The sequence below is a fragment of the Aphelocoma coerulescens genome (assembly GCF_041296385.1).
Source record: "Aphelocoma coerulescens isolate FSJ_1873_10779 chromosome Z unlocalized genomic scaffold, UR_Acoe_1.0 ChrZ, whole genome shotgun sequence".
Taxonomy (NCBI): domain Eukaryota; kingdom Metazoa; phylum Chordata; class Aves; order Passeriformes; family Corvidae; genus Aphelocoma; species Aphelocoma coerulescens.
Genome location: NW_027184085.1, coordinates 63,393,479 through 63,415,335, shown reverse-complemented (window position 1 = coordinate 63,415,335; position 21,857 = coordinate 63,393,479). Strand labels below are relative to the sequence as shown.

The 21,857-nt window shown below is 33.5% G+C and overlaps 1 protein-coding gene across 7 annotated transcripts in view; it reads right to left on the bottom strand.

The window, feature by feature from the left end:
- The window catches only part of KIAA0825 (KIAA0825 ortholog), a 252,870-nt gene that overhangs the window by 193,972 nt on the left and 37,041 nt on the right, over nucleotides 1-21,857 (bottom strand). For all 7 annotated transcript variants that reach the window (XR_011147825.1, XR_011147826.1, XR_011147827.1 and 4 more), the window contains exons 2-4: nucleotides 20,226-20,365; nucleotides 12,167-12,335; nucleotides 6,203-6,872 (exon numbers count right to left, since the gene is read on the bottom strand). Coding sequence is in view for 4 of the 7 variants with exons in the window: in XM_069002262.1 (XP_068858363.1) it covers nucleotides 6,203-6,872; nucleotides 12,167-12,335; nucleotides 20,226-20,356 (970 nt within the window). In the remaining 3 variants the exon portion in view is untranslated. The remainder of the gene's footprint in view (nucleotides 1-6,202; nucleotides 6,873-12,166; nucleotides 12,336-20,225; nucleotides 20,366-21,857) is intronic.

Below are 21,857 nucleotides of genomic sequence, written 5' to 3'. Positions count from 1 at the left end.
TACTAGGGAAGGTAGTGAAAGGACAATGGGAAGTGGCTTCAAATTGAAAGAGATTAGCTTTAGAATAGATGTTAGGATGGAGTTCTTGACTGTGAGGGTGATGAGGCACTGGAACAGGTTGCCCAGAGAAGCTGTGGATGCCCCATCTCTGGAAGTGCTCAGGCCAGGCTGGATGCAACTTTGAGCAAGCTGGTCTAGTGGAAGGCGTTTCTGCCCACAGCAGGGGGGTTGGAAGTAGACAATCTTTCAGGTCCCTTCCAACCTTTACAATTCTTTGAGTATATGTGCAGAGAAGCTCAAGGGGTCAGCAGTTGCAGTGGTGATTGCACACAGGTACCATTCTTTCCGTATGTTGTTTTATATTGGTCCCTAAAGCCCTGTTCCTATAGAAGTTATGTTACCAGGTAGTCTGCAGTGGGACAGAGAGAGTAGAAATAAAAGACAGAAGGAGATGCCAAGCAGGGAGAAATATAATGGAAGCACATAAAGATACTGCTGGTTGTGCACAAAAAGAAACAAAACCAGCATGTTCACAAGAGGGGATGAGCAGCTTATTATGGGTCTCCTGAAGCAAGAAAAAACAAGAAGAGGGACACGCAAGGAAGAAAGAAGGATGAAGTTCCAGTTTCTGTTAAACTTCCTTATTTTTGCCTTTAAAATGTCTAAAAGTCACCACAGTAGTTATGTGGGTCTTCAAATACTCTAAAGTTTAAATTTATGAAAAAAAACCAACATCAAATAACTTCCATAATTAAATTCTAAAACTTTATCATTTTAAACATCTGGCCCTTAGCAACACATTACACATTTAACTGAAAGTTTGCTTGTACTAGTCCAAACAGAATGAATTTGATCTGCAGAAGCAGGAAGTCATACAGGATATTGTCATCTGTAATCCATATGTACTACTTTGTGTTACATGCCTTCCCAGCACTTCAGAAAGATGCAACAGGACTTTCAGGACTGAACAGTAGTAAGTCATGTGACTAAAACACTTTCCCCTTTCATCCTCATACTTCTAAAAAACCAGATAGTGGACTGTGGGCAAGAACACATAATGGAAAACCAATTGTAACTACAGCAGAGATATTGTAAATTATCTGCTATAAATTGTTATCTGTACAGAAATATCAAAAACATTGCAAAGATATAAATATTAATTACATTAACCCAAGTTTGGAACTCTTTAATTTCCAGATATAAATGGGAGATAAGTTATACTAAAGTTATTGAGTCCTAATTATTGTCAGATGTGAACAGTTGGGGTTTTTAAATCATGCAGTTACTAAACCAGCAAGTACTAATATTATTTTAGGCGTATTTTTGATAGAAAAGACAAAAATCATAGAAGATTGGTTGTAGGCCATAATGGTGGCTTATGAGATCACAAACCAAGTAAATGTAAATGATACAGAAGGCTAAAAGCAAGTCTGAAACTAAAGTTCCTAATTTCAAAAAGAGGAATTATAAACTAGGGGGAATAAAACCATATGCACATAAACTTAGTAGAGAAATCAAATTTAAGTTAAATGTGCAAAATCCAAAACTCATATTTCAAGTTATCTCTTCAGCAAATTGCTGAGAATATATAAGTGAGCTTAAAATAGATTTTCCTTATCAAGTACTTTAATTTACCATCCCAAAGTTGTCTTCATTTCAACAAGTTACTCCAGAGCCTGTTTCTCTTCTTGATCTCAACTCCACTGCACAAATGCAGCTCCTATAAATGATACTGAGTCCCTTTATTCAAGTTTAGATATATGGCATATTCATACTAGGTGTTCCACAAACACAATATATTCTGTAGGAACTCATGAACAACAAGTTTAAAATATAATAATTTAAATCACAGTTTGCATTTGAATATATCTTTATAATAGAATGGAAGCTGATTATATTTTGAAGAAAGAAAAGAGAAAGGAAGCCTCCGGTACATCTAACTAAAGGGATATATAGTGGGTAAAAAGTGTAATACATTAATATTAAAGTATATCTCTGAAGGTAATTTAATTATTTGCTAGCTAAAAATGCGCTTAGTCAAATCTGCATCACTTCAGTTTACCTCCACTTTGCAATAATATTTTCTGAAAAATAATGAACAACTGATATTTAGGAACACAGTATCTATTGCCTCAGTTTTTAAAAACAAAGTTCATTTATGATTTTAAATGTTTCAGGGTCTCTGGAAAGTTTGTGACTATTTAAAAATATTAAGCCAATCAATTTGAATATGTCAGAAAAAATAAAACTCAAAGCTCTGATTTCTGTTTAGTTTTAACCACAGAAAATTTTAAAAAACCAGCTAATTAGTCTACTTAAGTATTTATACTCTGTTTATATACAAAAACTATATAAATAAAACCAAAGAAAACCTTCCACTAATACATAAGCTGTTCATAATTCCAAGGGGTTTAAATTTCTTTGGCAGATGTCTTACCACCTGTAAGAGTAGCTGTTTCTTCATCTAACAGATGTCAAATTAACACAGGTTAGTAATGCCTGATTAAACTAGCTTAACATTTTTGCAAACAAAGGAACACAAAAAAGGTTCAGAAGGTAAAACTACAGTACACATTCAGTAGACTTACAGCAAATAATTTCCGAGAAATACTACATTGGAAATTGAAGCAAAAAATCATTTAGAGATAACCTGAAAAACCACCTGTGATTCTTTCCATGCTAAGTGTTGTCAACAGATATTTTTAGTATATTTTTAAATACAACAACATTACATAAACTTTTGAAAGATGCAAATGATAAATATGATAGAAAGTCTGAAACAACAAAGTCCCATTAAAAACCCAAAAACCTTGAGGGAGTGGGTTGGGAAACATTCCTTGCGTATTATTCTAGCAGGTTGGAAACACTGATTATGTTCTGAGAGTACACAGAGAAATTATAATTCATGTTACATAAAAACCTCCTACAATAACAGCCCAAATACTATCGGCCGAATCCTGCACTGTTAAAGGTAATGAGGCACAGATTTAACAGGTAAGAGGATCAAGCTGTAACATAAAACCACCTGCCTCCACTAGAGTTGGCAATTGAAGATGCTGTTCCTTCTTCTGTTTTCAGTTCCAAAAATTTGCCTCTTTTCACATGCCATTTTGACAGCTTCTCTGTCAAGCTACACACTTCCTAGGTACTGTTAAACAGAAACAATCTCTTTCTAGTACTTCACAAATAATTGCTCTAATACAGTATGAAAAGAAAAATGTTAATTCCTTACTTCACAAATAGATTATTATATATGAAATATTTTAAACATAACTCTGTTAAAGCTTGCTATAGACTACCTCTATTTTCCCAGAAGAAAAAGGATATTTATAGAAAGTTTTCTGAGGTTCTGGCACTGTTTCATTATTTTCTGTGGGTTTTTTCCTATGCTATATAGTAGGATCAATTACAGCAGTTCTTATGAATAAAACCCACAAGCATCAACCAAAAACCACATTACCCTGAGGATGGAATAGGCAAACACAAACCCTTCTATCACCTCTGGGATAACAGTCCCAATTGAATGTGCTAGATTAAATTATTTTGATGTTCTGAAATGTGCTGGTTTGAGGGCTCCCAGAGGGCAGAGGCAACATGCATCAAAAATAAGAAACATATCTGTCCTTCAGCCAAGAAAAAAAAACTCTTTCTGTCCTTCCCTCCATATTTATGCACGAGGTTCTTTTGGTACTTGGCAAACTGGGTATGACTGTCAAAGTAATCTATTAAAGCTGTCTTTTAACCTAATCTATGTAAAAATAGATGTCCACTTGAATTTGTGGGAGGGCAACAAAGTACCAGAATTTAAGAGTTCCAAGCAGGAGAAGTCACTTGAAATTAAGAACCTGTCCACCATTACAAACCTCTTAAAATATTTCCCAAATAGTTATTTCACTGTGAACTACCTTCTGAATATTTTAATTCTAAAGGAAAAAATGCCTTTTTTTCACTTAGTCTGGTACCACTGTAGTATATTCATACACTTACAGGAGAGAAATCTCTTTCCAAAAAGGACTTTTCACGTATGAGCTCATATACAAATAAGCTACTCAGTAATAACTGTTCTAGTAATGATACAAAGATAATTTTTGCTTGAGCTGATGAATAATATCAAATAATAGGCTATGATATGTCCAGAAAATGAAAAAAACCAAATCACACTCAAAACTTCACAACTTGGACCTCGTATTTTGTTTTAGCCTGCTGATTTCACTATTTGTGCCTTATGGGCAGTTTTCTGCCGAAAACTAGTAACAATATTAGAAAACTGTAGTCAAATCAATACCTACTTCCCATAATAACTTCTTGAAGTAAAATAATATGAAGACATGAGCATGACAGTCCCTGTGAAGAAAGTAATTTTGAGAATTAAAGGACATTAACAAACAGCAATTCTAAACACATTTTATGAGTGTTAAGGAGACAGCTGCTGCACCTGCAAATCTGACATTTAATGAATTTTCAATAAAAATTAAAATCTGCTCTAATATTTATGAAACAGAGGAATTATTTTTAAAATTTAAATTAATTGCCTAAAATGTTTTAAAGTTGCAAGCAAGTCCTAATATTTACTTTGTTTATTTTCATCTTCCTCTGGTTTTTTGAATATACAAAAGAAATATGCACTGGAAGTCCGTACTGATAGATGGATGTACTGGCACAAAAACATGCGAAGTCACATCCTGTGACAAAAAAAATTTAAGCAGAGGAAGTACTGTATTAATAGACTGAATGACTGTTCTCTTCCTTCTTGTAATACAGAGTTAAAGTAAGGTTTTTCAGAGAAACACATTTGTGATCGTTTTAAACTCCATGTTTTAGATATAAAATGGAGATAACTGAACTTCTGCATCTTTGTGGGCTGTTTTGAGACTGAAAGAAAAATTAAGTTACAAACTTCTGCTCACCACAGGTAAATTTTTTTTTGTTAGTGAATCCTTTTGCTGACTCCCATCTCACTATGCAATTCAAAGACGTATTTCTTGTTATTTCTTATCTCAACAGTACTCTGACACTACTTCTTCTCATTGTTTTCCACCAACACTCCATCCCACTAGTATATACACTGAACTTCTCATCCTTTCAACTTACTTTGTCTGCATGCCTTTTCCCTTGTCTTTCACATGTACCAATATTTCTCCATATTCAGTTCCTGTTGAAAAATTATCTTTGCATTTCTTCCACTGGAATTTTTAGTTGACGTACACTAACATGTATGCTGATTTTAAAACTCAGAAGTGTGTAATTTTCTTCTGTATACACCTGACAAATTATCATCTCACTTATCTTTTTTCTACACTGCACAATCCAAAGATCTTCTGTTTCTGTATTTTTCACATGATTCTAAACTTTTAATATATTCTGTCTGCAAATTCACTTTATGGAAAGCTATGCTTTAAACAAACAGCTCCTGCACAGAGGTGTGCTCAAAACACTGCATAGAAAAAGCAATTACATACAATTGTGTAATTATATTATGAAAGTTTCTATTCTGTATTATTTTTTCCAAAGGACTGATTCTTCCCTTTGGAAATTAGCACATCAGGCTTAAAAACTGCAAAAAGAAAATATAGAAAATACTACATCAATAACACATTCCTTTCCTGTTTAACATTTCATAGAACAAGGAAAAATGACCAGGTGGTATTAACTCTAACTTCCTGTACTTTCACAAGACTACAAAGTGTAAATGGGTTTTTTGTTTGTTTCTTAGTTTGAGAATTAGAACCTGCATAGTAATCTTTTGGGTTAGCTCTGATGTGTGAATCAGTATCTGTTTCATGGACACTTTACTGTACAGTCTTTCCTATAACCTCCTTTAAATGTCTGACAATTTGAAAAAAAAAAAAAGTAGGGAAGAAGACAGAAGAGTTTGTGTTTATTTAAATCTGGATTAAAGAGTTCTTATTCTAGTACATATTTCAGCAGCTGGAATAAATCAGGCTGAGAAAAATTACTATGACATGTCAATGTTATCCAATGGATTATAATGGGGTTTTGTTAAGTTACATGATTTACTCTCACTTCTACACCACAATTCTGACACAGTCTAGAATTCAACTGCAGTAATACGTTTAAAACATAAAGCTGTAATTAATAATTTCAGGTCTCTCTCTTCATAGAAAATAAACAAGTATATTAAAAAAAATAGCAGAATTAAAATAATATCTAACTACAAAGAACATAAAATAAGACTACTAACCCACAGCATGAACTGTTCCTCTATGCTTCTTTGAAATCTTGTTTGCTTTAACTATATGTAGAGCATTTTCTTTGAACTGCAGCTCACAAAGTCTTTCAAGAAGAACTGTCATTTCTTCAGTGATGGTATCCAGGTAAGTTTCATTAATAAACTTTAATGATGAGGATGGACCAATAGTTCCACTCAGTATATACAAATCCTCTTTTATCATTGTGCACAATCTGGGTATGGAACTTTGGTAACCATGAACCACCTTATCAAAATTCGTTTCACCACAACTAGACAAAATACAGTTCTGTAGAAGATCACTAACCAGTTTATTCTGCATATTTTGATACTTCATTAAGACTTCTGATTTAGGATAAAGAAACAGAAGCTTCTCTATACACTGAGTTTTAAACTCCATTTGTTGTTGCAAAGCATTTGTGTTTGCTTCTTCTTGACTTTGCAGTCTATTTACTAAAAATTTTCGAAGATGCAATCTCACGTCATCCCAAAGAGATTTCACATCAAGAGCTGAATCATCCTGAATGGTATGAAGGGATGATGTTAACTCAAAAGATGTCCCGCTTGCAGTACAGGGAAATGAGACACCACACTGACTAGAGAGATCCAGAAGGAAGTGAAGTACCATTTCTTCTTGATTTTTCTCATTCTTCAGCAGACGTTGCTAACAAAGGTAAATCAGACAATATTTTAAAAATTTTTGTTAATTCTGGTTCACTAAATTAACAGCTTCATACTAGATTAAAAACTGTGTTTCCAATACTAATTATCTTAACAGCAAATAAGATATGTAAGCAACAGGAATTGTAAAACCTGTGGAAAACAGGATTTATATGTGAATTAATTTTCTTGTCTACCTCTGCAAATATCTCACATTCCTCTTCTCATCTTTCTTAAATCCCCAACCTCTTTTCTCAATCAGTTCTAGACCACAGTTCAAAGGAAACCCTTGGCAGCCTTTTTGTTGTGGTCACAGATACATATTTGAAAGAAAACTGTATGAAAAATTATTTAAGATTTACACAGATAATAACATGTTTTTCTCATAAAACCAAGCAAGGAATTTATAAAATGGTCACTTTCTATGGCTCAGCAGGCAACCATCAAAAAGGCCAGTCCCTTAAAGGATTCCCTTAAAGAACTAAAACTGAGAACTTGTTAAGAATTAAAGAGGCTTAGATCACATAGGACAGAAGAATAAACAGCTCTGTATCCCATCAAACCAAGATGCAGCAGACTGGTTTATACTATACTGGTATATACTAACAATATAGTGACCTCTATATGCATCTATGCTATATGGGTTGGAGAAGGCAGTCAGTTAACAAAGCCACATGGCTGCTGTTCCTTCTTCATTCAAGACTGAAGAGCTCTCTCAGTCCAGGGCCAGGATCTCTGACCTTAGAGCTGCTTCAGCTTCAAGAGGTCATGCAGGTCATGAAGCAAATGGAAGCTCCTATTGTCACAGCTCAATACTATCATCACAAGAAAACTGAGTGAAATTGGTGGTATTCTTGATTTTCTTAGTTTCAGTAGGAAAGCCTTAAGTGAACGAGAACCTAGAAGCCCTCTCACTTGCTCCTTCACCTCCCATTGCTTCTCTCCAACAGAGAAAAGCATTGTGGCAAACCACCTGAGGGGGGGTTCATTCCAGTCATGTCCTTTATCTGGGTCTCTGTCATCGTTTCACCCTAGCCAGCAATCAAGCCCCACACAACCATTTGCTCACTCCCCCACCGACAGAACTGGGGAGAGAATTGGAAGGGTAAAAGCCATAAAACTCATGGGTTGAGAGACAGACAGTTTAAGAGGGAAAGCAAAAAGCTGTGCACACAAGCAGAGCAAAACACGGAGTTAATTCACTGCTTCCAACAGCAGGCAGGTGTTCAGCCGTATCTAGGAGAGCAGGGCCCCATCACATGTAATGGCTACTTTGGAAGACAAACACCATCACTCCAAATGTACCTGACTTCTTTCTTCTCCCCACTTCATATACTGACCATGATGTCACATGGTCTGGAATATCCGTTTGGTCAGTTTGGTCCCAGCCGTGTCTCCTCCCACCTTCCCATGCACCCCCAACTTCCTCATCAGCATGGCTGCACTAAAAACAGAAAAGGCCTTGGCGCTGTGTAAGCCCTGCTCAGCAATAACAAAGACATCACACTATCAACTCTGTGTTCAGCACAAATCCAAAACATAGCCCCGTACTAGCCACTTGAAACCAGCACAATCTCCAAGTCATACTCCACCCTATAAAGCAAGGTTGGTAAAGAAACCATTGCTACCTTCCACCTTCAGAATTACTGATTCATTTAACTTACAGTCTTTTAAGAAATTATTAGTTTTATTTCTGTTACCATTTTGAAAAAGTGGTAAATTATTCAAGATTGAGTATGGTATTGCACAAATATAGCAAATTCTGAATGCAAAATCTTTTAATTTTTCCACTGTAGCAAGCTTTTATCAATAGATAATTATGCTTTAGAGTCACAAAAATTTTTAAAATCAGAACTCCTACTCTTTGTTCTGGATGTTTCAAACCTGTTACATAGCTTAGAGCTATCTAACCTTTAACCTTTAACCTTTCTGTTGCCCTCTGGAGTTTTTCTTGACAAAAATTATAAAATAAAACACTTTCAGTACAGTACCTAATTCTGAATAACAGACTGGGAGCATGATTTCTTCTTATAAAGAAAGTCTTAAAAAATATATACTACCTATTTTTCTTCCATTTTATATCTTTATTTCAAAACAACTCTTATTAATTCTTTTTACTTACAGGCAGGAAAGACATGAAAGAATAATAAAGGAAATCAGTTGAATATCATCCTATAAAAACATGTGCATGTAATAGAAATATGTGCAACTAGTGAAAATCTTAAATCATACACATCAATATGCATATACATAACACTGATCAGATTTTCTTTTATTATCTGCTGAAGTAGTCTATAAAGTTTTGTAGCCCCAAAGAAAAATGTGTCTCAAAGTGTAAGCTGAAACCCTGATCACTAAGCACTGTGTTGAAAAGTTCCTCTTGACAAGTAGACTTCTGGACTTTAAACGTTACTTTTTTTTTAAGGAACCACACTCAAATACTACATTCTGAGATGTACAAAGCAAGAGAAGCTGTCAAAACAGTGCATGGACCTGATGCCTTCAATGATGAATCCAAATGATCTTCCAAGCAAATCGCTACTGCTGCTTTTTAAGGCAAAACAGAAATATTTTTATATATCTAAGGATTGTTTCAAGCCCTTTGTAATTTAAACTAAAGCATTAAAAATAGGAGCTTGCAGATGCCATTTTAGATTTAGTGTTACTCTGAAAGGGTACCTGAAGCGAACTTTGAAGCTCTGAAAAGTGTCATCAAGTGTCTTCAAAATTTGCCCATATTAATATAGGCTTTTCAATTTAAAAATTATGCTATAAAAATGTTGCCAACACTATTCAGGAGAAAAAGATCCAAATTAGTATCCAGAGGTTTGGAGAAGCATAAAAAGTTCTCTTATGAGCACAGAAAGTCAGTGACAACAATAACATACAGACAACTAGTTGCAGTTTACCAACTGGAGTACTGCCAAGAATGGAGTACTACCATATCAATAAAAGAGTACTGTAAGATGAAAGCTTTGTTAAAAAAAGAATCTGCCATTAGGAAGAGAATTTAATGAAAATGTGTTAGCGCACATATTCAGCTTTTAAATATTTAGTTACAAGACAGTACACAGAATGACAAAATTTCACATAATTAACATTTTCAGCCATCATGAAGAAGCTCTTGGTATTTTGGTAAGAGTTTAAAAATGCATGATAATATCAATAAACCTAAACACAGCACCCCAGCCAAAGCCAAAAAGAACTTTGCAGTTTTTTAATTGTCCCAGCAGCTTAAAAGATAAACAAAATTTCTAACAAAATAAACACGCATAATAAAGGATAACAATGAATAGGAGTAGAAAGCAGGTTCCTGTTACTGAATATGAATTATATATACTTAATTAAAAGCATGAAAGAAGAAATTAAGTAGTTCAATGGATAGAGATATACATTTAAGAAAGGTCAGATCATAATAATCTCATTAATGCTGAATATTACTGAAAATAGTTTACTGCAGACCTGTTTATGGAACTGAGATTATCTACTGTGAATATAACTACTTACAAACAGACTAGTACAGTCAGTACTACAGATACAGACAGACAGTACAGATACACACTTCATCTGTTATCCCATCTACACAACACACTGGATTATCTAAGGAGCCATAAACCTGGAAACAGTGATGTCTGACTTCCTGAGCTCCAAAAATGTTTTCATGATAAACTGTGCAGAATTGAGATTTTCAGGCTTCTCACTTTGCTGTCTGTTTAGCAGCCTGCCACTGAGCCATTCTCAAGGCTTAACTGGATACTACAGCTCACAGCAAGACTGTCATGCAGTTAGTAAACTCCTGGGAAGCTGGAGAGCTAGAAAGCACATTTTGTATGAGATATTTCTGAGATGGGGACATTTTAGTGTTTTCCAAACAAATGCCGCCATCTGGTGTTCAGGCATATGGCTTAAATAGACCTTGAAGAAGGAAGTAACCAGGGAATGGACACAAGTAAGTCATCATTGCCATGCCACCTTCTGAGGGAATTCAGTAAGGATCTAAGTGGACTAAGGAAGACTTCTGAAGGAAAGAACTTCATAGACAGCTTTTTCTGGGATTCTCTAATTTCATCTAGATTAAGTATGACATGTAGCAGCCTCTGACACCCTTGAGTGGGATTAACAACAGCATTCATACTAATCATCTTTGTCACAAGAGAACAAAATCACTCTTCAGCACATGAACATTAAAGAGCTGGTGTCTCTAAAAGTTACTTCCTCATTTGACACAAGTCAATATCCAGTGAAATCAAGGGTAACTGAAAGAGCAACAAGAGTTCTAAGAGTTAAAAAAACAGAAGAGGTGATTTTATGAAGCTTGTGCTCCAGCCAGAGAAAACACTTCACTTCTTTACAGTTTTCCTCTTCCTTGACAGCTAATCTTGGCCTATAAGTTATTCATGATCTACAGCTAAAGCATGACATGGAAGTGACAAAGAATAATCACTGCATACTGTTTATATGTTTTAACCTCATATATATGTCTAATACCAAATGCACATATATATATATATACATATAAACTTGAAGACCATAATTTAGTGAGGTATCAACCTTCACTTTCCTTGCCAATTCAATTTTCCAGACTTCCATTTCCATATATATCTTCAAATTTAAACTTTTAATAAAAATTTTGGATAAAAATACCCTCTAAAATGATGGAACTTTGCATTGAAGTGAAATTTGATTTCTTGTTGCATCTCGTTGTATAACTTGGTAGGACCAAAGTTTAGTTCCCACATTTCTAATTGGGAAGTGTAGAATCATGGGGTCAGAAGGGACTTTTTAAAGCTCATTTAGTACAATCCTCCTACAATAAGCAAGGACATCTTCAACTAGATAAGGCTACAACTTGGCCTTGATCATTTCCAGGGATGGGGCATCTACCACCTACTCCTCTGGTCACATAGAAGGTAGGAAGTTTATGCTTAAATAATGCATAAAGGACAATAACATATACTAGATGAGTTACATTCATACTGATACGAGTGAAGAACATGCAGTAACATGAACAGCCTTAGTGTAGACAGTAACTTCCAAATTTTTTTTATCAACATGTGTTTTATAAAACAATCCTAGCAGTGCTGAACATATGGTAGCATCTGTGAAAAGATTTTGTCTCAAGTTTATCTATTTAAGGCATGATCAAAAGGAAACATAACACCCTGCTGCAAACATGAACTTCTGAACTATGTTCACAACACCAAAGACTGAAATGAGAAAACTAATTGAACTCACCCTCCCACCTCCAATACTATAACTAACTTTCCAACATTAAAGTCTTTAATAAACAATTTTTACCAGGGTCTTAAGGAACTCCAGCAGCTCTCCATGGTCTGCAGAAGAAGGTCTGAGAGAACTAAAACTGCAGTTATTTAGCCACTGAATGCAGTCAGTTGTGCTTTGTAGTACTTCATCAGTACATATTTCATTTACATCAGATTGAAGGTCTTTAAGACACTTTTCTATGCTAAAAGAAAAAGAAAAAAAGAAAAATCACATGATTTTTCTTCATTATTTGGAGACAAAAGCATTTTATATATTCCATATTTAGAAAAGAAAAGCTGCTTAAAATTAAGGTAACACTGCTTAAAATCAAGATCCTTGTTATTCATGGATTAAGTTACCCTCACAAAATAAGACCTGAATTTGCAGAATTAACAATTAACATTTAAATACAGTTGAGCTAGAACTAAAAAAAATTTCCTTCAGGCCAGACTGTACCATCCTCATCAAGAGTATGTACAGCTTCACTTTCAAACAATCCTATTCTTTTTAATAAAGTAGTTAATGAATGGGACATTATCCAACTTAATATCTGGTCCTTGGTGCTTAATTAGCTAAAGCAGAGACTATAAACTGAATCAACTACTGTATTCAAAGGTGAATGTGTCATTTTGCTTCTTTAGCAACCAGTAGTTGTTTTATAAAATATAAGATATATTAATAATTTCTTAAAGACCCATTGACATCACAGAAAATGTTGAAAAGAATTTTAGAGCCAGTTGTGCTGAGAAAGCAGACCTTTTCTTTCTTGTTTTGTCATTAGAATATTTGAAAGAGTTTGTTTTCAAGGAGCTGATCCACTCCTTAACATTCATCTAGAATCATAACGCTTTTTATGAAACCAGACGTGTCATTAGGTTATTACAGTGATTTCAGTTGTAAAGATCACAAGAAAACTGAACATCTAGAATTGTTTTATTTCTATTTGTGTGGACATTCAGTTGAAAGCAAAACAAAACGAAACAAGAAAATTCAAAACAATTTAATTCTATATATTTTCCTACAAAAACACCTTTTCAGTATTTCATTATTTTTTTTTTCAAAAGCAATGATTAATATTTTATGCAGTTTCAGTTACAAAAATACTATTTAGATCTAGGTAGAACTAGGTTTAATTACCCAGCCATGCATTCACATTCTAAACTTGACAAAAGATTGGCAAGTATCTTTTTAGCTTCTGAAATTGGTTCTCAGGACTACAAAATGAAATGCCTTCTTCATACACCTTGGCTCCTGGGACACTATCAAGAGATTTTATTGTGGTGTGCTGATGTGTGTCAAATATACCCAAATAGATTACAGCATTGTGCAATATAAAAGATGCTACCGTTGTTAAATCTGCGACAATCTACTACAATTATGAGTGAATTTTCACACTTATCTTTGACATATGAATCTGTGAGCAAGCTAATAACTACAAGATATGAATAAACTACAGCCTTCTCAAGACCAGACATTTTGGTAATTGGTCCCAATACTGATAAGGGAATGAAATTGATAGATTTCAGTGCCACTCCCTTGCCCCTTACCTCCCCCACAAGTATAAATCATGATTACTCTCTTCATTTTATTTAATCCTTTTATCCTCCCAAAATAAACATTTAATTAGGACTAAAGCTGTTTTTTATTGAATAAACATATTTTCATCCTATTTACAGAATACAGACTACTGTAGGTAAACAGGGTCTCAAAACCACTGTTACATCTCATTAAGATTTTTGTCAACACTCAGAACATGGTTAATTATAGTTACTTATTCCTTTACATGAATTACATGAATTAAATATCTAGAAATTTGGTTACCTCAAAAAAAAAAAAAAAGAAGAAAGAAAATAATGTGTATTATCTGAGTTTAGAATGCAAGTATTTTAAGTAAAAGACTTCTGCGAAATATAATTTAAATTATTCTCACTACCTAGGCTGGTATTAAAAACTTTATAATTTCATGTCAGTGTGGGGAGAAGGAGACTTTGATTTCCTGGTTTAGAAAAGAAATCTGCTAAAGTTTCAGAAAAATGTAATTTTGATGTAAAAAATATGCTTAATGTATTTAATTAATTTTATTCTTAAAAGTACAGTTTTTTTAAAAAGCCATATAAAATGCTAAATTCCTTTTTTCCCAATAATATTTTTTCATTAAGTGCAAATGTATTTATTTTAAGTTCAGAGCAGTACATTAGCACCTTTTTTTGAACATACTGAGGCATTGATCCAGATTATGTCAACTGACATTATATACATACTACGGAAGTGCAAATTTAATAGCCCTCAATTAATTTTCTGTCCACAGATGACCCAACTGTTTTTTCGGAACCTGTGGAACTATTCAGACACAAACAGAAAAAAAACATTTACCAAACTACTAAGCAAGGACTGAAATATAAAAGCACAAAGAAGAAAAAATAACCGTTCTCTGCAGCAAAGAAATATGTTAGCTATGCTTGTATGTTTTTTTTTTTTAATTGACTGATTTTTCAATAAACAAATCTTTAGTCCCACACCCACACAAGTAGTACCTTGAGCCTTTTTGGGCACATAATTTTTTGTGGATAGTACTACTAGCATACCATTATGCAAGTGAAAATGATTTGACTGAAATACCTTCTCCCTTTTTATGCGAGAGTATTTGCAGTTCTTTAACAAACCAAAGCAAAGTTGTCTTATATTATCTGTGTCCATACCGGAGTGCTTTTCTGGAGAAGCATTTGGTAAGGACTCATACTGCAGAGAGACAATCTCAATGTAAGAGCCCTTAGGTGCTCTTATTTAGGAAGTTAATGGTAGTTTTTACAAATAACCTAATCATGTGGAGAGACTGCTTTTAAAGTGGCTTAATCAATGGACAAACAGTTTAAAAAGTACTATAATGGAACTGATAGTGTAAGCACTATCATACTATCATACAATGTCACACAACATTATTTTGAAAAGTACAGTATCAGAATGAGGGTTGCCCGCTCCACATATCATTTTCCACTGCCTAAGATTACTATGAGTAAGTTAAAGTACGATCTTCTAACTTCTTTCAATTTCTAACAAGCACATTTCAATTTATTTCATCTAGCATATGGAGCAGCCATAAAATGACAATGGCATTGGTTAAATTAAACTGCTAAGCTATAAATTGAAATTATCTTTTACCCTCATGTTCCTTAGTCTTAAGATCCTCATATTCATGGAAACAGCTTTAGAATCAGTTTACATGTCTTTTGTTCAGAACAGACTTTTTAAAAATAATTGAGATCATTGTTTTCACGGCTGTTGAAGATACAAGCAGTGTTATAAAACTACTTTGTTATTACTCATTAAAAACCTTGACTACTAAAGGTATAGGAGATTTGTACAAAACTGAGTAATATAATTTAGAAACCTGTGTATCAGAGGACCTGCTGTGAGTAGTAAAAAAAAATGGAGAAAGTCTTGTAGCAGTATAATTCACACAGACATTGTTAAACTTCCTCTTGATCTTGAACCCTAAGATGTAAACCAAAGACACAGCACCTGGTTAAAGGACTTTGAACTATTGGCTATCTCTAATTTAGCTACTTACAAAACATATCCACTCTAAAGTAACAGCATCATTGAAACCACAAGAAATAGAATGGTGATGATTTTGCTAGTTTAGCAAGAGAAAGTTACTCAACAGCTTAACCATTTAAGAACAGTCAGTTCTAACCAAACTACTGCCCACCCACCTTTAATTTCCAATCTTGTTTTAAAGGCTTGAGATATTTCAGTCACAAGATGTAAGCTTGAGTCACAAGATAACTTGATAAGTTATTTCAGAAGATTGGCAGCAAAACATGAGTTTTTCAACTCCATTGACCAAAACATGACAGTGAGATGTTCAAAACCCATCATCTCATATATGCTCGTATGAAATGAAATGGGATACTTTGTAGGGCAGTCAAAGATCTGATTACAGTTTCTGTAGATGTAGATGACAGCTAATTAACCACCTAAGGTACTGACACAGTGATAATCACAGAATATTTGAATAAAGAAATTGTGTGTCAATAAACCAGCCAACTTCTGAGCAACTGTGCTGCCCATCTAGCAAGCTGATAAGGAACAACCAACCCAAACTCAGTGATTATGCACAAAGACAACACAGTCTGCACAGGAAAAAAATTACATTCCTTTCTCAGTTTATTTACTTATTCCTAGCAATTGGTCCAGGAAAGTGATTAGACAACTACTATTCTGACAAAGATTTAAATAACGTTGCTTTAATAACTTTATAGACATTAAGTTCCAGGTACACACTAAAGTAATACATTTGTACAGCAAGCCAGTTACATTCACCCAAAAGAGTAAAATTTGTTTTAAAAGCTGTGATAAATATTAGGTCTGAGTAAAACTGATAAAATCATAATTTTTTTCCTCTACAATTAGCCCTAGTTTGAAATTCTCCCAAATACCCAACTACTCTTGGGATTTTGGCTGGAGGTGCCAAGACTTTGATAAATCTCTTGACAAACAGGAATGTGAGGCATAGCTGCTTCCTGAAAATTCCAGAGCAGAACAAGCCAAGATTTTCTTCAAAATAAAACAGAAAGGTAACTCCTGTAGCACATCTCAGTTTAAAAACATGTAAGCCCTTGCACACTCCAGTTCTGAAACAGCAAAATGGAATGAGATAGGTTGACTTGATATCCTGTTTGAAACTCCTCCATCCCTTTGTTGTAAAGTTTCAATATGGGGAAGCATTTCCTGGCAAATCAGCAAAGTTATGATCAACAGCTGGACCACGTCATACTAACATCTTTACTGAGACACTTCCCAGATAGTCTATGATTCACAAGGTAAAGATCTTGTTACTTCTCAAATAATTACTATGATTTATATCAAATGGTGATGGGAAAAGATGCAATGCTATAAGTATTGACCTCATTGCAGCCCTTCAAAAAAAACCTTTTTCAAAATCCTTATGACTAAACTACTGTTAATTAGGTCAGGTTGAAGTTTATCAGACTGAAGTCAAATTAAGCATTTGTGAAAGAGCTAACAAAGTTATAATCTCCAGGATACTGTGGAAATACAATTATTAATAAATAATTGTGTTGAATTCTAAGCAATTGTTCTGTTGATGAAGACCTAGAACACCTCATACTGTCCTACAGTCTCGTAAAATCTTGTTGCTTTATCACAACTAAAAGCCAGCATTCACTGAAGAAAAAACTGAATACACAAATAAAAATCAACTGCTGAAGAGATCTCATGCTTAACAATCACTTCAAGCTATGAACTATAGGCTTGGTTTCAAGCTCTGTACTGTATTTCCTGCTTAGAAGTATTAAATACAAGCTGCAAGTTTAGTTTTGTGGATTGCTCATAAATTAAATGTTAGTAATTCTTAAACCACCAATTAGAAAAAATAATCCAAACACTCGGTTTTGATAAGCAGTAAAAGTCAAAGTAAATGTGAAAGGAAAGAATGAAGACAAAAGGCCATCCTGATGAATACAACTTCACGCTTGAGAATAACCTGAGACTATCACTGTACCCCAAACTGGCCAGCAATGACAATAGTTTTGAGAGTTCATATTCACCTGTTTCTATAAACTGCTGTAAAAATAAAGTTAACATTCAAACATAATAAGAGTTCTGTTATATAATAGTGAATAAATGAACCACTTACTACCTTAAAACTTGCATATAAAACAATTGCACATGTATGGCCTTTTTTTGTTGTTGTTATAGCACCAAATAGAGTTGCTACAGTACAAAAATACTGAAGGTAACTCAACAGATGAAAACCATATCTGATTTGTCATGTCACACAATTTTATAAAACTTATTCAGTTAGAAGGAAATAAATGAGCAGTTGAATGATTTATATACACTCTTGCCTCATAATTTTTTACACAATGTTTTATTTTTAAATATATATATATGCTGTATACTATTATGTTCATTCTCTATGGTCTAATAAAAGCATAAATCCATCTGATGAAAAATGGGTTGTATTTCAAATATATCACTGTATCACATAGAGCTGGTCTTATCATACCACTTACAAAGATCAATGGTAACTTGAAAATTATTTCATTCTATGCTACCTCTAATATATTAGCAATAAAAGGACTGTTTTTAATTTAAAAGTCACATCAGCTGCTGTCCATCTTATTTTAAACTCTCTCAATTTCTGAAAATGACATATTACAGGAGCAAAACAGCACCTGGTACCTACAGAGCTACTTCCTGTTTTTCCTTGTGAAAATAAGGTTAAAGCTAACTTAAGTGTCAATTCAGCAGAAATACTAAACTTTTCCTGACCTGCACTGCTGTGTACCACATCCTAATCCAGTTTCCTGCTCTCCTTTAATAAAATATTATTTGGATCTTACAAAACTTATAGTGAAAAGTCCTTCTAATTTATAAGACTAGATAGTTAAGACAGTGACAATCAGCCTCCTTCAAGACATAGAAACACTTCCACTGTGATGATGTTAATGTAAAATGTAACATATAATGTTAAGCTGACATAAAGTACCACTTAAAGGAATGAACAGCTGGCTTCCTTTCCCACAGTCAAATAAAATGTTTTCTCATCAAGCAGCATACATTTTTTACACATTAGAACAAAAAATAGTAGTAAAGCATTCATTCTAAAGGTCCATTTTGATAATAATCTTCCTAACTGTCAGGATATCTCTGCACAATGACAACAAAATCACTTTTATTTGGTAGCTGAAGAGGTGACAACAGTTATGCTAAAAACGCTGATGCTGTTTCTTCCAGATATACAAGACCATAGATGCTCAAAATTTAATTACCTGTGTAATTAACTATGTTATGACATCAACTAATCTCTAAGTATCTACATTTCACTCATGTCAACAGCTGGAAAACTCTAACATGAAATTGTATTATGCAGTGATCCACAACAGTGTATTTACCAGATCTTCACTAACATTGCTACCATGGAATTATTAATATTGCAAGTACTTTAGTAAACAAGAAGTTTTTAAATGAAATGAAAATTTGAGCTAAGAGTAATACAAATAAACCCCCCAAAAATCTCTTAGCCCAGCATAACCAGTATGACAATAACGGAGAAATTGTCTAAGTCAGTTTTCAGTGAGATATGGCAATGGTTTATTTCCATCCTTCCAGAAGCTGTTTGGGAGCAAAGACATCTCACAAATGTGGGCTACATTAAAATGATACAATCTTAAATGAGATGACATGAAGGACGTTCTTTGAAATCATACAACTTTCTATAAGATGCACTGTTATCCAAAGGTAAGCATTTTCAAAATTTAATATAAAATCCTGCCATTTGTTATATCTCTGACTGCACACTTGTTTTTCTAAATGGACAAAAATTATTTGTTTAAGAGCAGCTTTCACTGATGAAAGTATTACAAACATACTAAAGAGTTAAGCTATAAAAAAGGCATAGAACCTTGAGCTGATTATTTTGTATTCATGCAAAAAATCTGCATCAACAACAAACTTTTTCAGTACTCCACTGTTTCTATAACACTGATTTTTGGAAATCAGTATGTTACAAGGAAGTAGACAAAGAAATATATTACAAATTGTAGTTAGAAAATGTGTAATTGCAGCACAAGAGTTTTAACTGAAATAGTATATCAGTGGATCATATAAGAAAAAAAATACACGTTAACTTAATTCATTTTTCTACTGCCATTAGAAATGCCTAAAGAACATACTGAGTTTAAATTCTGCTTTTTGTCAAATTCCATAGTTCTTTCAGTCAATAAAAATTCTATCTCATTAGTAGGAAATTCTATCTCATAGTAGTAGGAAATACAACTGTCATGGGAATTCACATTTTCTTCCTTCACTATCACACCTACTGCAATAGAACCTAAGATTAAGATGATACAACTGTTAAAAATACCATAGAGAGAAAGACTTTAGCACAATAGTTATATGGCATTAAAAATTTGTTAAATGCTTAAGTGGTTAAAATAAAATTACTGCTGAAATATTTATCAGAATTTTAACCTACTACTAGAAAAGAAAGGTAAGTTAAGCCACATTTCTCTCTAAATGCAATGACTTTCACCAGTATTTTGGATGCAAATAAAATAGTCTTTACCTGGAAGAGTTCTTCTTTATTTTCTCATCAAGATCACTAAGGATTTGTTGAAATTCCAATTCTCCAGGGAGGACATTTAACAAACAGTCTAAATTGGAAGAATCGAAAGAATACTCTCCTCCCCATTCCATTTTTAGAATCTGTAAAACAAATACAGAAAAATTGTTAAATAATGGAAAAATGTGGACTAAAAGTACCAAAGTATACAACATCTTGATCTTTGGAAACATTAGATTAATAAGGGAAGCATTTATGTGTGGAATTACAAAATCAGTGTTGAATAGTAAACCTTGTGCATGCTTCTGTGTAGACTGCTACAGAGGGAAACCAGGAAAACAAATGTTGAGATAAGTTTCATAGTATCTTGCATTTATTTAGTTTAAAGAAATCAGTTCTTTTACCTTAATCACAGCAGTAGCTTTTTTTTTTTCTTTAAAGATTTAGAAAGAAAATTCCCACTATTATAAATGGAAACTAAAAATAAACACATTACAGGATGAACTTATTTTCTGTGTATTTAAAATTTCTGTTCAAGGAGTAACTGTTTTCTGGAAATTCAGCACATCATTGCACATACATGCAAATATAAAAATCCGGACTAAATCAAGTTTCATCTTACTTTGTACTCATTTTACTAAACACAGATCAAATCCACCAGCCTATTCAAACTAATACATTAGCTTTGAGTCTTTATATCAGAAGCAAAGAATTAGTAGTTTTTTTCTCTGTTTTCTGTTTTTTTCTGCATCCTCTTTATGAGATATAATGAAATTGGTTTTACCATCAGTGATGACTTACTACCAAAATTAAAGAAAAATATTATATAAAAACCGGAACCTTCTTAATAACCAGTATATTTAATGTCTACTATTTAGTATGTCATATTTAATACTATCCATATTGCAGCAACAACATGAGGAACAAACAAAATACTCAGACGCATACAATGTTTGGGCAACAAAATATAATAAATTAATAAATACATTATATTTCCTGCAAGCAATATTCTTTTACAAAGGAACTACAGTGTTGGTTGTTATCTAGAAGCATTACTAGAAAAATAGATTGAATTTTTCTAAGTGAACTGTCCACAAAACACATGCTTAAAAAAAAACCATCAAAGATTTAAGATGCAAGGTCAAGATGATTGGTTTTGGTCATATATGAGGTGTAGACCTGAAAGTAGCAGAAATACACACTTCTGGTTTTGCTCTTCCAAAGTGATGTTCAAACAAACATGGAAGTTCTCTAACGCACAATATCTCGCACATCTCAATTAACAGCCCACCAATATGAAATATTTAATGGATACAGTGCTTTCTTACACTCTCAGAAGCTACAGAATACCCCTTTGCAAATAACAATTCAAACTTCCAGCATTTTGGGATGTAGATGAAACTCAATCACTTGCTGGTGAAAAAGCCTGGATGTAAACCAAATACATCTTTTAAAGCATTAAGGAAATGTCCATCTTTTAATATAAAACTTAACAGATGTTACTTCAATTAAAGACACTAATTAAAAAGTTAAATGGAAACCATTAAACAGCGCTTTACAGAACTGAAATAAAAAGAATACTGAAAACACATTTCTTACTACTTACCATAGACATGGTCACACATTCCCTTTTCT